The sequence below is a fragment of the Babylonia areolata genome, chromosome 29 (assembly GCF_041734735.1).
Source record: "Babylonia areolata isolate BAREFJ2019XMU chromosome 29, ASM4173473v1, whole genome shotgun sequence".
NCBI classification, from domain to species: domain Eukaryota; kingdom Metazoa; phylum Mollusca; class Gastropoda; order Neogastropoda; family Buccinidae; genus Babylonia; species Babylonia areolata.
Window position 1 is genome coordinate 18,015,001 of NC_134904.1, and position 15,744 is coordinate 18,030,744.

Below are 15,744 nucleotides of genomic sequence, written 5' to 3' on the forward strand. Positions count from 1 at the left end.
TGTGACAAAGAGTCCATACAACAAAATACAAAAACTTCAACAACAAAAAAGGAAGAAAATAGGAACATAAATAAACAAAACATGTCAACCAGTGACTGGAACAAAGAGAACATAGAAATTAGATCTCAGGAACAAGAACACAGCATAACTACACACAAAACACACACAAAAAAAAATCTCTCATTTATTTTCATTTCATACAGAACCCAAATTCACAACCAAGTCTCACAAATCTGTACACTGTTTCAGCGACCAATCTTTCCATCTTTCACTCAGATCACTTTTCCCAGTTGTCCATTCCATCTGATAGTCTGCCCATTCGCCACAGCATGCATTGCTCATTGGAAAGTCAGCTCCACCCACTGGCTGTGACAGCTGTCAATCAATGCCGCTGTCCATTTCAGGTTCGTCTGGCTCCTCCGGGTCCTGAAATATGGCCAGCACAGTATGTGATGTGTGTGTGTGTGTGTGTGTGTGTGTGTGTGTGTGGTGTGTGTATGACTATGAGGGTGTGTGTGTGTGTGTGCACGCGTGCATGTATGTGTGTGTGTGTGCGAGAGAGAGAGAGAATGAGTGTGTGTGTGTATGTGTTGTGTGTATGACTATGAGGGTGCGTGTGTGTGTCTGTGTGTGCAAGTACACGTGCATGTGCGTGTGTGAGTGTGTGTGTAAGAGAGAGAGAGAATGAGTGTGTGTGTGTGTGTGTGTATGAGAGAGAATGAGTGTGTGTACTTGAGTGTGTGAATATGCATGTATGTGTGAATGTGCTTGTGTGTGTCCATTGGTGTGTACATAAATGTGTGTGTGTGCGTGAATGTGTGTGAATGTGTGAGTGTGTGTGTGAATGTGCATACATATAATTAAATGCATACACGTGCATGTGGGTGAATGAGCATGCATGTGTGAATGTGCATATGAGTGAATGTACATGCACATGCACCGTGCAGTAAATAAAATACTGTTGAACAGAGCAGAACCCATTCCCAAGAAGATTTCCTGAAATGTGACTGACACCCTGACCTGTAAGATGTGTCTGATCTCAGTGAGGTGACAGCCCTTCACTGACAGACATCCTGACCTGTCAGCTGTGTCTGATCTCAGTGAGGTGACAGCCCTTCACTGACATCCTGACCTGTAAGATGTGTCTGATCTCAGTGAGGTGACAGCCCTTCACTGACATCCGGACCTGTCAGCTGTGTCTGATCTAAGTGAGTTGACAGCCCTTCGCTGACATCCTGACCTGTAAACTCTGATCTCAGTGAGGTAACAACTCTTCACTGACATCCTGACCTGTAAGCTGTGTCTGATCTCAATGAGGTGACAGCCCTTCACTGACACCCTGATCTGTAACACTATGTCTGATCTCAGTGAGGTGAGAGCCCTTCACTGACACCCTGATCTGTAAGCTCAAAGCTATCTCAGTGAGGTGACAGACCTTCACTGACAAATACACCCGTCAGCATCAGTCAATGGGAGAACAGAACAGAACCCAGACCCATGCGAGTCTTACAACCTGCTCCCTGTGGAGAACAGAACCGAACCCAGACTCCTGTGTGCCTTACCCGCTGCTCCCTGTGCTCCATGTCCTCCCCGTACTGGATGGCAGTGTCCACCTGGGCCAACACATCATTGACGCTGTCCTCGTCCGTGGGGTCCAGGGGAAGGAACCGCACCAGTCCGTAGTCATCCACCTGAGAGGGGGTTGGGGGTGGACACATAATAAGAATCATAATAATGATGATAATAATAAATACTTGTTGAGCGCTTTCCTCCCTTAAACTGGTTAAAGGGAGCTTTGAAATAATAATAATAATAATGGATACTCGAGTGCTTTCCTTCCTTAAATGGAGCTTTGTAATAACATAATAATTATGATGGATACTTACACTTTCCTTCCTTAAACGGAGCTTTGTAATAACATAATAATTATAACGGATACTTACACTTTCCTTCCTTAAATGGAGTTTTGTAATAACATAATAATTATGACGGATACTTACACTTTCTTTCCTTAAATGGAGCTTTGTAATAACATAATAATTATAATGGATACTTACACTTTCCTTCCTTAAATGGAGCTTTGTAATAACATAATAATTATGATGGATACTTACTCTTTCCTCCCTTAAATGGAGCTTTGTAATAACATAATAATTATGATGGATACTTACACTTTCCTTCCTTGAATGGAGCTTTGTAATAACATAATAATTATGATGGATACTTACACTTTCCTCCATTAAATGGAGCTTTATAGTAATAACAACAACAATAATAATAATGGAAATGGGAGATCTGACAAAAAGGAAATTTTCTTCCTAAAATTACGTTTATCTGACATACTTACCGTGACCCACTAGTGCAGACTCCGGCAGGGGTCTGACATTCCTGTCCTGTGCAAACTACTACCCACTGATGCGGGGAAAACGAAAGTAACTACGGCTGATAACCTCCCAGAAGTAGGTTACCTCCCCTTTGCCACCCTTCTTAGCGCCCTCTTTTGATGTCAGCCATCCTGACTCCTGTTCCTGTGCTCTTCATACGGCTAAGTTTTTTTGCCTTTTCTGTCTATTGATCCTTGGGCATTCTTGCCTTGTGTCAAAGGTTGTCTCTTAGGTAGAAGTCGATGAATGTAGCAGGTTTTTTCCAGTAGGCAGCATCCATGATGTCTTGTAGCTGTGCTGAGTGGGCTAAGAGAAGAGAAGAGGACCATGCTCTGACTTCGTGTGCTCTGGCTAAGGCATAAAGTCTCAACCCTGCACCTGCATATGCGCCTTTAATCGCATTGACTATCCATCGGAATCAATTTCCTGTGTTTACCCACAATGCACCGATACAAAGATGGAACCCTTCAACCCACCACCCTCTGTTATAAAGTCCAGTACTTTAACTACTCAGCTACTGCACCCATCATGAAAACCAGTGAATAGAAAAATAGATATATATCGCCAACTCTCCACTATCATTCTGGGTATCCGATGTTTAACTCACTCAGTATGGCCAGTCCTCTCTTCTCCTCTACACAGACCCCTCGGATGTCCAGTGGGTGTCTCAATGACCCAACCTTTAGCTTCCGTCGTCAGAATTGTGGTATTCTTTGTCAACATTCACCTCTTCAGTATAAGAGCCTTCCACTTGCAATATTTTGATGGTGGTAATTGGGGTAAAACGCTGTTAACGTCTTCTCTTTTGCCGTTCGTATGGAGAGAGTTAAATCTGAATAATTTTGTTCACTTTTGTGTGAACGCAGGCAAGACCTTACCATGGAGGCCAAGGCGTGGTTAAGGGCCTTGAAGCGGTGGCCAAACTTGGCGTCATCAAACTCCTCCCCAAGCAGACTGTGCAGGTCAGGATCCAGATACCTGCAACACAATTTGTTTCAGTCTCTGGGTTAACGCTCAGCTTACGTCACAGATTGACATAAGCTTACAGCTGGGAGGATCCAGATACCTGCAACACAATTTGTTTCAGTCTCTGTCACCCCCATCATCACTCATCACCCCCGTCATCACCCATCACCACCATCATCACCCATCACCCCCACCATCACTCATCACCCCCATCATCACCCATCACCCCCATCATCACCCATCATCACCCCCATCATCACCCATCACCCCCATCATCACCCCCACCATCAACCATCACCCCCATCATCACCCATCACCCCCATCATCACCCATCATCACCCCCACCATCACCCATCACCCCCATCATCACCCATCACCACCCATCATCACTCCCATCATCACTCATCACCCCCATCATCACCCATCACCCCCATCATCACCCATCATTACCCCCATCATCACTCATCACCCCCATCATCACCCCATCACCCCCATCATCACCCCCATCATCACTCATCACCCCCATCATCACTCATCACCCCCATCATCACCCATCATCACCCCCATCATCACCCATCATCACCCCCATCATCACTCATCACCCCCATCATCACCCATCATCACCCCCATCATCACTCATCACCCCCATCATCACTCATCATCACCTATCATCACCCCCATCATCACCCATCACCCCCATCATCACTCATCATCACCCCCATCATCACCCTCATCATCACTCATCATCACCCCCATCATCACCCTCATCATCACTCATCATCACCCCCATCATCACCCTCATCATCACCCATCACCCCCCATCACCCACCCATCACCCCCATCATCACCCTCATCATCACCCCCACCATCATCACCCCCATCATCACCCATCATCACCCTCATCATCACCCCCATCATCATCACCCATCACCCCCATCATCACTCATCACCCCCATCATCACCTATCATCACCCATCACCCCCATCATCACCCTCATCATCACCCCTATCATCACTCATCACCCCCATCATCATCACCCATCACCCCCCTCATCACCCTCATCATCACCCCCCCATCATCACCCATCATCACCCTCACCATCACCCCCATCATCACCCATCATCACCCTCATCATCACCCCCATCATCATCACCCATCACCCCCATCATCACTCATCACCCCCATCATCACCCCCATCATCACTCATCACCCCCATCATCACCCCCATCATCACTCATCACCCCCATCATCACACCCATCATCACTCATCACCCCCATCATCACTCATCACCCCATCATTTACAGGAATGAAGCACAGAAAACAAAACGTCTCTGATTCTGGTACCCCCCCCCCCCTGCCCCCTCCAAAAAACAACAACACACATAAAAAACAACAACAAAACAACAACAAAAACCAACAAAAAACCCACAGACAACCGCCACCCCCTTCCCACAAAAATAAAATGAAATAAAATAAAAATAAAAAATACCCACAAATCCGACCCCCTATCAATACAGTATCACACACCCCCACCCCACCCAACCCCAACGACCCCCTGACCCCTCTGACCTCTCCAGCCCCTTCTTGTCCTTCTTGGACAGCAGGTCCAGTTTGGACATGACATTGACGTGAGGCACCTCCAGGCTGACCATGGCTGACAGGGCAGTCATCATGCCCGACACAAACTTGGACGGCTCGATCAGGAACTGGGCGTCCAGCAGGAACACCCCGCACAGCCGGAAGTTCCACTGCTGCAGTCGCTCCACCAGCTGGCGCATTGCTGGGATGTGGGTGTACAGCTCTATCTGACCTGTGGACAGCAGTGTACAGCTCTGTGATATCAGTGTACAGCTCTATCTGACCTGTGGACAGCAGTGTACAGCTCTATCTGACCTGTGGACAGCAGTGTATAGCTCTGTGATATCAGTGTACAGCTCTATCTGACCTGTGAACAGCAGTGTACAGCTCTATCTGACCTGTGGACAGCAGTGTATAGCTCTGTGGTATCAGTGTACAGCTCTATCTGACCTGTGGACAGCAGTGTATAGCTCTGTGATATCAGTGTACAGCTCTATCTGACCTGTGGACAGCAGTGTACAGCTCTATCTGACCTGTGGACAGCAGTGTATAGCTCTGTGATATCAGTGTACAGCTCTATCTGACCTGTGGACAGCAGTGTACAGCTCTATCTGACCTGTGGACAGCAGTGTATAGCTCTGTGATATCAGTGTACAGCTCTATCTGACCTGTGGACAGCAGTGTACAGCTCTATCTGACCTGTGGACAGCAGTGTATAGCTCTGTGATATCAGTGTACAGCTCTATCTGACCTGTGGACAGCAGTGTACAGCTCTATCTCACCTGTGCACAGCAGTGTATACCTCTGTGATATCAGTGTACAGCTCTCTCTGACTTGTGATATCAGTGTACAGCTCTTTCTGACCTGTGGACAGCAGTGTATATCTCTGTGATATCAGTGTACAGCTCTATCTGACCTGTGACATCAGTGTACAGCTCTCTCTGACCTGTGACATCGGTGTACAGCTCTGTCTGAACTGTGGACAGCAGTGTACTGCTCTATCTGACCCATGACAGCAGTGGACAGCTCTGTCTGAACTGTGACAACAGAATATAGCTCTGTGATATCAGTATACAGCTCTGTCTGACCTGTGGACAGCAGTGTACCGCTCTATCTGACCCATGACAGCAGTGGACAGCTCTGTCTGACCCGTGACAGCAGTGGACAGCTCTGACCAGTGACAGCAGTGGACAGCTGTATCTGACCTGTGACAACAGTGGACAGCTCTGTCTGACCCGTGACAGCAGTGGACAGCTCTGTCTGGACAGCTCTATCTGACCTGTGACAGCAGTGGACAGCTCTGTCTGACCTGTGACAGCAGTGGACAGCTCTGTCTGACCAGTGACAGCAGTGGACAGCTCTCTCTGGACAGCTCTATCTGACCCGTGACAGCAGTGGACAGCTCTGTCTGGACAACTCTATCTGACCCGTGACAGCAGTGGACAGCTCTGTCTGGACAACTCTATCTGACCCGTGACAGCAGTGGACAGCCCTATCTGACCCTGACAGCAGTGGACAGCTCTGTCTGACCAGTGACAGCAGTGGACAGCTCTGTCTGGACAACTCTATCTGACACTGACAGCAGTGGACAGCTCTGTCTGGACAGCTCTATCTGACCCGTGACAGCAGTGGACAGCTCTGTCTGGACAGCTCTATCTGACCCTGACAGCAGTGGACAGCTCTCTCTGACCAGTGACAGCAGTGGACAGCTCTGTCTGGACAACTCTATCTGACCCTGACAGCAGTGGACAGCTCTGTCTGGACAGCTCTATCTGACCCGTGACAGCAGTGGACAGCTCTGTCTGGACAACTCTATCTGACCCGTGACAGCAGTGGACAGCTCTGTCTGGACAACTCTATCTGACCCGTGACAGCAGTGGACAGCTCTGTCTGGACAGCTCTATCTGACCTATGACAGCAGTGGACAGCTCTGTCTGGACAACTCTATCTGACCCGTGACAGCAGTGGACAGCTCTGTCTGGACAGCTCTATCTGACCCGTGACAGCAGTGGACAGCTCTGTCTGGACAGCTCTATCTGACCCGTGACAGCAGTGGACAGCTCTGTCTGGACAACTCTATCTGACCCGTGACAGCAGTGGACAGCTCTGTCTGGACAGCTCTATCTGACCCGTGACAGCAGTGTACAGTACACACACACACTAAACATTCCACACTTGACAGTAATATGCAGTGCATGTGTTGTGCACCTAACTGGCAATTCAAACAAAATGTAGTCATCTTCAATTTCATCGATCAAGCATGCACACACACATGCACATACACATGCACACATGAACACCCACACACACTCACAGTCACACAAACACATACACACACACACACACACACAGTCTGAACATTCTACACTATTTTGCTATGTATATGCTGTGCAATTACCTGGCAAGTCAAACAGAATGTAGTCATCTTCTATCTCATCCAACTGTTCCTCCAGCCAGTCCAAATTCTGCATCAAGTACCTGGACAAAGCAACAAGAACAAAACAGATTTTTTTAAAATTTAAACTATAATACATCATAAATATACAATAAAAGAAAACAAGATAGTAGCAAACAAAGAAAGTGCAGCAAAGTAATACAATAAAAACAAGAATATGATAATAGTTAAGAAAACAAGAATATGATAATAGTTAAGGCCAGACATGGTAGTGAAATTTTGACCAAAATCATGATTTTTTGTGATTTTTGTTTTTTCGCATAATTTGCTTCTTCAACATCTAATCTTTATAGTCCGTTTCACCTGGGTACTATATTCACTTAAATAAAGTTTCAAACAGCATCAACATGTGTGATTTCTTGTGAGTACAAGCACATCTCTTTCTTTTCCTGTTTTCTGAGTTTTGTGTTTTGTCCTCATATTACCATTTTTCAAAATGCTAATGCTCAAAACCTTTAAAAGATAGCATGTTCAAACTTGGTACTTTCTTTCTTTGTTTATGTATTCATCTTTATTACAGTGCGGTGGTTTGTATAGTACTTGTGAAAGAATGAATATACACTCATTTAAAAAAAATTATGTCAAGGGATTTATACACATTTCAACAACAACAAAAAAAATGTATTTATTCAAATTCCAAAATACCACTGCACTATAATAAAGAACAAATACAAATAAATCAAATAAAACAAACAGAAATAACATCTATAAAGGTACTGAAGTTCTTAGCTTTTAATTTTTTGGTTTGTCGGCGATTTTGGATTCGTTTCCATGGAAACCGTCACGACAAATTGCACAAAATGACCTTTTTTGACATGTTTAGTCCAATATCTTTGCATACCATGTCACAGAAAGCCATAAACTTCAAGTTTATTTCATACGTTTTTCTACTAGTACTACCGTGTCTGGCCTTAAATAAAGTATTCAAAAATGTGGGGTAGTTGGGGATTAAGGGGCCAAAAGTACAACAAATGAGAAAAAAAAAAAAAAATCATAAAAAATAATATAATCAACTTGTTCAGCAGTTCACACACATTACAAATAAAAGCAAACACAAAAAAGCATCAACAAGCTTAAAACTTATGTGCTCACAATGTTGCCTGTCAGCTGATGAACAACACTAACATTAACCCCTAGGCTGCCTATATGATGAGATAACTCATCAGTGCAAGCATGTACGCTTCACTGCCATCGAAATATTCTGACTTTTCCCTGGTTTGCATTGAGTTCACTGACAAAAATACTGGTAGCTATAGCTTGGGGAATCTTTCTAGATTCTATTCATAGCTAGAAACCCATCTACGTCATGAGGAAGTCCTTTATTTGAACGTTTTGGTTGGATTACTGCCGCAGTGTTAGCCTGGCTCCTCTCCTCGCTCACTCAACAAAATGTCGGACACCTTACTCAAGACATGCGATTGTGGTGCACTAAATCAGCCAAAATTGCTTTCTTTAGCTGATGTTCAGAATGAATTGAAGCCTAAATTCGAAGAAGACAGAAATGAACTTTTATCGCACAATCTGATAGAAAATAAAGGCAGTAATGAAGAGACTGGCCAAGATACAACTGTCAGTGAGTGATGCTGGCTGTACAGCTGTAGCAGCTGACAGAATGACGGAATTAGCAGGACACAGCCAACGCGGTCTGATGAGAACTGGATAAAGTGACCGTGTGACAGGGGTGAAGAGGAGAGGGGGTGGAGGCTGAGGGGGAGTGGCTTCACATCCATGTTATCACTTGGAGATGTCACAAGGCACTGTGTATCTGTCTCTATTTTTCATTGTGTTTGTCCTAGTATAATTTGTGAGTTCAGGTATTACTATTATCCATTTCTCCAGAAAATATGATATTCTAGTGCAAATTTCCTAATGTTTGTTATGAACAAGCTGAAAATGTGACAAATAACAAAACACTGATTTCAAAACAACAGCATGTCACTGAAAAAAAAAAAAAAAAAAAAAAAAAAAAAAAAAAAATATATATATATATATATAATTGGAAAACATCGTGTGTTTTGTATTCTTCATTCAATTGCCTTTCAGAAATATATACTTTTATGGGTCTTTCTCCAATAACAAAGAGCACAAAAATTTTTTTTAATATATACCTGTTTTGTTTTGTTTTTTTAAAAACCCTGGCAAACAGATTTCACTTTCAGTGAAATCTTATTTCCCTGGCAGTGAGAGGGTTAATATCAAATTACTTGTTCATAACAGCATATGAAGAAATAAAACAAACAAATAAGGGCTGAGATTATGTTAGGTGAGTGACAAGCCTGTGGAGACAATTTAATTTCCAAATGGATTAATATAGATATACTGTTTTGTAATTGTATTGTATTCTACTGTATCAATATCAACACAAAATCAAATCTATTATTACCACATGTATACATATATTGAGAATATTTTTTTCGGAAAGCAGAAACATAACTGAAAAAAAAAAAAATGATAGCCCAAATTTCACATAGAGAAATCTGTTGTGGGAAAAATGTTATTAATATGATACAATACAATATTACAATATAACACAATACAAATTATAATAGTAATACAATTCAACACAGTACATTACAATACGATACAAAACAATACAGATTACAATGATTGAGTCTCCCATCGGACCGACAAATGAGTAGGCAGGCAGGCTTATCTGTCGGTGTGTCCTCATATGGGAGAAGAGGCCGATTCTGGATGTGCAGCACTTCCCACAGGTGTTGCAGGGAAAAAACATCTCCAGAAGTTGAGCCCTGCTTCCTTCACTCATGCTTCTCCTTAATGGCCAGCGTTCTCTTGTTTTCAAACGTCTTTATGCCACTAGAGCACAGCATCATCCAGCAAGGGCAGTCAAGGGCATCAGTTTCCCAGGAAGTGATGTCTATGTCACCTGCTTTGAGGTTTGTCTTCAAGGTGTCCTAGAAGCGCTTGCAGGGTCTTCCAAGTTTGCTGTGGCCTTCCTTCAGCTGGGCATACAGTAGCATCTTCGGGATCCTGCTGTCTGTCATGCGGACGTGTCCTGTCCAGCGTAGCTGGCACTGGATCAGCAGGCTTTCGATGCAGGGCAGGCCACTCCTCTCTAGGACATGGAGGTTGGAGACCCTGTCTCGCCACTTTATGCCAAGGATCTTTCGTAGGCATCTGTGGTGAAACTGCTCAAGTTGTTGAATGTGACGGCGATACATCGCAATGTTTCACTGAAGTACAAGGTGGTCAGCACAACAGCTCTGTAGGTTTTGATATGATACAACAAAACACAGAATAAAACAGCTAAATACAATATAACAACACAATCTACAACACATCCCAATACAGCACAATACAGTTCAGTTCAGTTCAGTTGCTCAAGGAAGTGTCACCGGATTTGGACAAATCCATTTACGCTACACCACATCTGCTAAGCAGTTGCCTGACCAGCGGCATAACACAACACGCTTACAATACAATAACTTGAATAAGATACATTACAATTCTCACTCCATGCAGAAGATCAGTACAATGCAATACATTACAATACAATAAAACACAATACAATACTCACTCCATGCAGAAGATCAGACCTCCGTTGGGTCCAAAGTGGAGAGCATCATCCTCCATAGCATCATCAATGTGAATCAACTCACGGATATCTGCAAATCCAAGTCACTGGTATTAGGTGTCATTGAGACGGGCTTAACAGCCGAGTGGTTAAAGCGTTGGACTCTCAATCTGAGGGTCCCGAGTTTGAATCTCGGTAACGGCACCTGGTGGGTAAAGGGTGGAGATTTTTCTGATCTCCCATGTCAACATGTGTGCAGACCTGCTTGTGCCTGAACCCCCTTTGTCGTTTGTGTGTATACACAAGCAGAAGATCAAATATGCACGTAAAAGATCCCGTTTTCCAAGTCAGTGTTCGGTGGGCTATGAAATCAAGAAGTTTGAACACAACCAGCATGCACACTCCTGAAAACGGAGTATGGCTGCCCACATGGCAGGGTAAAAATGGTCATACAGGTAAAAGCCCACTCATGTACATGTATACAAGAGAACATGGGAGTTGCAGCCCACGAACAAAGAAGTAGTAGTCACTGAGTCACTCTCTCACCAAGATCATGTCACATTCTGCTAGTAAACCTATCATTTCCTATATTTACATAAAACAGTATATGACAGCGTGTGTGTGACTGTGAGTGCATGTGTATATGACGGCATGTATGTGTGTAGGCACGCACACACATGTTACATATACATATGTATGCTTGTGTGTGTGTGTGTGTGTGTGTGTGTGTGCGTGCGCGCGTGTGTGTGTCACTGATTTATTCAATTTCTTTACTATTCACAACCAAGGGATTTCGTCAGGCACACACACACACATACAATATATATATATATATATATATATATATATATATTATATATATATATATATAGAGAGAGAGAGAGAGAGAGAGAGAGATAGATAGATAGATAGATAGATAGATAGATATAGATATTGATATAGATAAGTATTAAAACATAAACATACTTTCTCAGATCGATCTCATCTTCAAAAGGAGATTTTTATTTCTCATCTTCAGTCCTATAAATCAAAGTCGACTGCAGGGTAATTTTTTGACACAACTGACCAATCCAAAATTCATTTTCCCTGTGAAGAAGCAACAGATTTTTTCTTCTAGCAGTGCAGTAACAACACAGTGATGGTTGTTCACCTGCAAAAACAGGATAATCAAATTGTGGCATTACACAATATAAACACAGTGATGGTTGCTGACTTGCTCATTGCAGAAACAGGACAATCAAATTGCGTTATTACACAATATAAACAAAGTGACTGATGGTTGCTCACCTCCAAAAACAGGATAAAAAAATTCTGGTATTACACAACAATATTACAGTGACTTGATGCTCACCTTATTTTTTTGTTAATTGTTGCTCATAGTCAAGCTGACTACAGAGGGTTGTTAGGTATCAACACTGCCAAACCATACAAACGCTCAACCACATCAAAACAAAACTGTCACATAAAAAAATAAAAAATCACTCAGACAAACCCACAAAACACAGTTCATGACACACAATCTAAACCAATCAGCTCCTTAGGGCACGTAAGACTATGCCCTGTAGAGGACGTCAGTCCTTCCATTCAATTTATCATCCTCAGATAACAAAGGAATCGTAAAAGAGGATTTTAAAAAAAAACAAAAAAATTCTTCAGAGCCAAACAAAAAACAAAACAAGCAAACAAAAAACAAAACATAAAAAGGCCATATTATGGGATACTGCAGAATGGACAGCTAGTGCCCATTCCAGTGTTTACAATTTCACTACCTAGTCCGTAGTTACCAGAGCAAAACAGCTCAGATAATCATTGTACATCACAGACTGCAAAAAAGAGAGAAAAAAAGTGTCAAGGCCTGCTCAAAAAAAAAAAGAAAAGGCTGGGAAGCCAAAAACAGCAGACAACAGTGACAGAAGAAAAAAGGCAGAAACAAAGAGAGCAATAGAAAAGAGGAAATTTCCAGCACAGAATTTCCAGAAGACAGAGATGCTATTTTATACTGAAGTTGCTCACCTGCAAAAACAGGATAGTCAAAGTGCTCAGCAGCAGGGTCCAGGTTGATAACTTGTACCGTGCGTTTCAATACTTCGCAGTGCTTCACCATGTTACTACAGTACGTGGACTGCACACACAATTTTTTTTTTTTTTTTAAAGCATAATCAATCAGGTTCAGAACTACTCTTCTTCTTCTTCTTCTTCACCCTTAACTCTGTGAAGACTCAATGGGGGACTACACAAAACAGTTCCCCAGATTCCTCCACCTCTGTCAGTTGTGTGTCAAATCCTGGGTCTCTGCAAATGGTCTTCCTGTCCATTCTGAAATGTTGTCAGTTCATCCTTTTATTTTTCTGTCTTCCCATCCCTCTCCCTCCCTCACCAGTTACAGCACTACTTATATTATTTTATCATGTTTTCTCAGTTTCACTTTAGTTTTTCAGTGTTACTTCATTGTTCGATTTTCTTTAATGACCACAGAAACTTTAGGAAAACTATTAATAGTATTAAGAACAAACGCACTCACAAATTAGTCAGTGGTTTGTCAAAATTAAAATCGCCGCTTCTCCTGAGGACTCCAATCAGCAGTCACACTCACTCGCCCCAACTAGAGACGAAACAGACCATACGGGAGAACGGCAATATTAAATAGGTCTTTAGTTTTAAATTCACCAGTCCAACTTCACAGTCGCTTTTACTGAACCCTATGCACCACTTTCACACAACTTATCACTAGTCCGAAGTTGATGCAGGACATCATCATATACACAGATGGCTCAGTCACCAAAGACCAATCCGGTTGGGGATTCACTGCGAAACAAAATGGAAAAACAGTTTGGGAAGAGAATGCTGCCTACAAAGTCACAACCTCCAGCCTAACGATGGAAGTTGAAGCTGCGACACATGCCCTCCAGTGGCTATCGTCCATCCATACGCCCGGAAACCAACATGCCATGATTCTAACCGACTCAATGAACCTCATACAGAAAACTGAAAACGGAATGGGAAGCCCAGAGTGGCATAAGGCAATGCGCAACTTTCAGATTAAAAAACTCACATGGTCATACTGCCCGGGACATGCAGGTGTTAAGGGAAATGAGCGAGCTGACAGACTTGCTGGTAACGCAACACCAACGAGCGGCCTACATCTAGGAAAATCGGAAATCCTCAGAAAAATCAAAGAATACCAAAAAGAACAGGTACAAGGCCATCACACCATCGATCGCCTCAAAGAAATAAAAGCAGAGAGAGGGAGCGGCCGCAAGTCTAACATGAAAGGTAGAGCACGATGCTTTGCAAATCAAACAAATATCGGCATCATTTCCAAACCAACATTGCGCAAATTTCTTCAAAACGGAACAGAGTCTCTGTGGGCCTTTCCAAATACAATAGACTGAGCAACACACTAGACGCCACGTTTTTGGCATCAGAGATCTTTTCCCATCCCTCTTGCGGCCAGTCAGTGGCAGCCTCTGTGCGTGTGTGTTTGTGTGGATGTGTGGGTCTGTGCTTTTGAGTGCGTTTGTGAATGCGCGAGAGTGTAAGTGTACACAAGTGTCAGGAGAGATCTGTGTACGTGTGTGTGTGTGTGTGTGTGTGTGTGTGTGTGTGAGGAGGTGGGAGTGCGGGGGGAGGTGGGGTAGAGGATGAGGTATGTGAGTATATGCATGCCTACACTGTGGGAGCAACAGGATATTGGAACGTATATATGTGTGTGTGTGTGTGTGTGTGTGTGTGTGTGTATCTTTGTATATATGTGTGTGGGGTTGGGGGTGGGAGATATGGGCGTATGTGTGTGTGCTTGTACAAGTAAGTGTTCATCTCTGTGAGTGTGTGTTTGTGTGTGTGAGTGTGTGTGTGTGTGTGCCGTGGAAGCTGCGATACGTAGACTAGAAATGAGTGTGTGGAGGAGGGGGGTAGAGGAGCGTAGACTAGAAATGAGTGTGTGGAGGAGGGGGGTAGAGGAGGTGCAAGGTAATGTGTGTGTGTGTGTGTGTGTGTGTGTGTGTGTGTGTGTGTGTGTGTGTTGGAGCTCATGTACGTTTATATGTATTTGACTGTGCTTTCATATCTGTGAAACTGCATGTTTGGTGGATTTCTGTTGTGCATGTGTGGGTGTGCGTGTGAATGTGTGTCTTCATGTTTGACATTTATTCGCTTATTTATCACCATTGTTGTCTTTTTCTTTTTTTTTCTTTTTTTAAAAATCATTTTATTAGTATTACTATTATTATTACAACTACCTTTTTCTATATTATAATTATTATTCATTTATTTATTTATTTATGTAAGCTTATCTATTATTTATTCCCCTGGTTTTTTGTTGTTGTTTTTTTTGTTTGTTTTTGGGTTTTTTTGTGTTTTTTTCTCAAGGCCTCACTAAGCGCGTTGGGTTACGCTGCTGGTCAGGCATCTGCTTGGCAGATGTGGTGTAGCGTATATGGTTTGTCCGAACGCAGTGACGCCTCCTTGAGCAACTGAAACTGATGCAGTTATTTAAAGTATTTCTTCTTTCCTTCTTTTCTTCCTTCCATTGACTGACCACAAATGTTGATTATTCTGCCACTGCATGGGGGATCTTACCTTTCCGCAACCTGCGGGTCCCATAACCAACTGGCCGTAACGCATGTCAGAAAAATCTAACAGTCGCCTCCTCTGACTTTGTATCCACTGAAGCCCCCGTTCGAGAAACTGCAGTGATCCCTCATCTATACATGTGCATTGTTAGAATCGCCATGTTGAGGGAGAAGCTTGAAAATGTGTATGATATTTAAAAAAAAAAGAAAGTATCAGTCACTTATACACATATATATGCATATAAGATATGTTC

General features: G+C 43.1%; 1 protein-coding gene across 1 annotated transcript; it reads right to left on the bottom strand.

The window, feature by feature from the left end:
• Nucleotides 1-169: 169 nt before the first annotated feature.
• On the bottom strand, nucleotides 170-15,679 carry LOC143274993 (GPN-loop GTPase 3-like). The gene is made up of 8 exons (XM_076579040.1): nucleotides 15,498-15,679; nucleotides 12,933-13,041; nucleotides 10,923-11,010; nucleotides 7,328-7,407; nucleotides 4,921-5,161; nucleotides 3,263-3,362; nucleotides 1,563-1,691; nucleotides 170-426 (listed from the first exon to the last, which is right to left on the bottom strand). The coding sequence occupies exons 1-8, from the start codon at nucleotides 15,540-15,542 to the stop codon at nucleotides 379-381; spliced, it is 840 nt and encodes a 279-aa protein (XP_076435155.1). The 5' UTR covers nucleotides 15,543-15,679; the 3' UTR covers nucleotides 170-378.
• Between the last annotated feature and the right edge of the window lie 65 nt (nucleotides 15,680-15,744).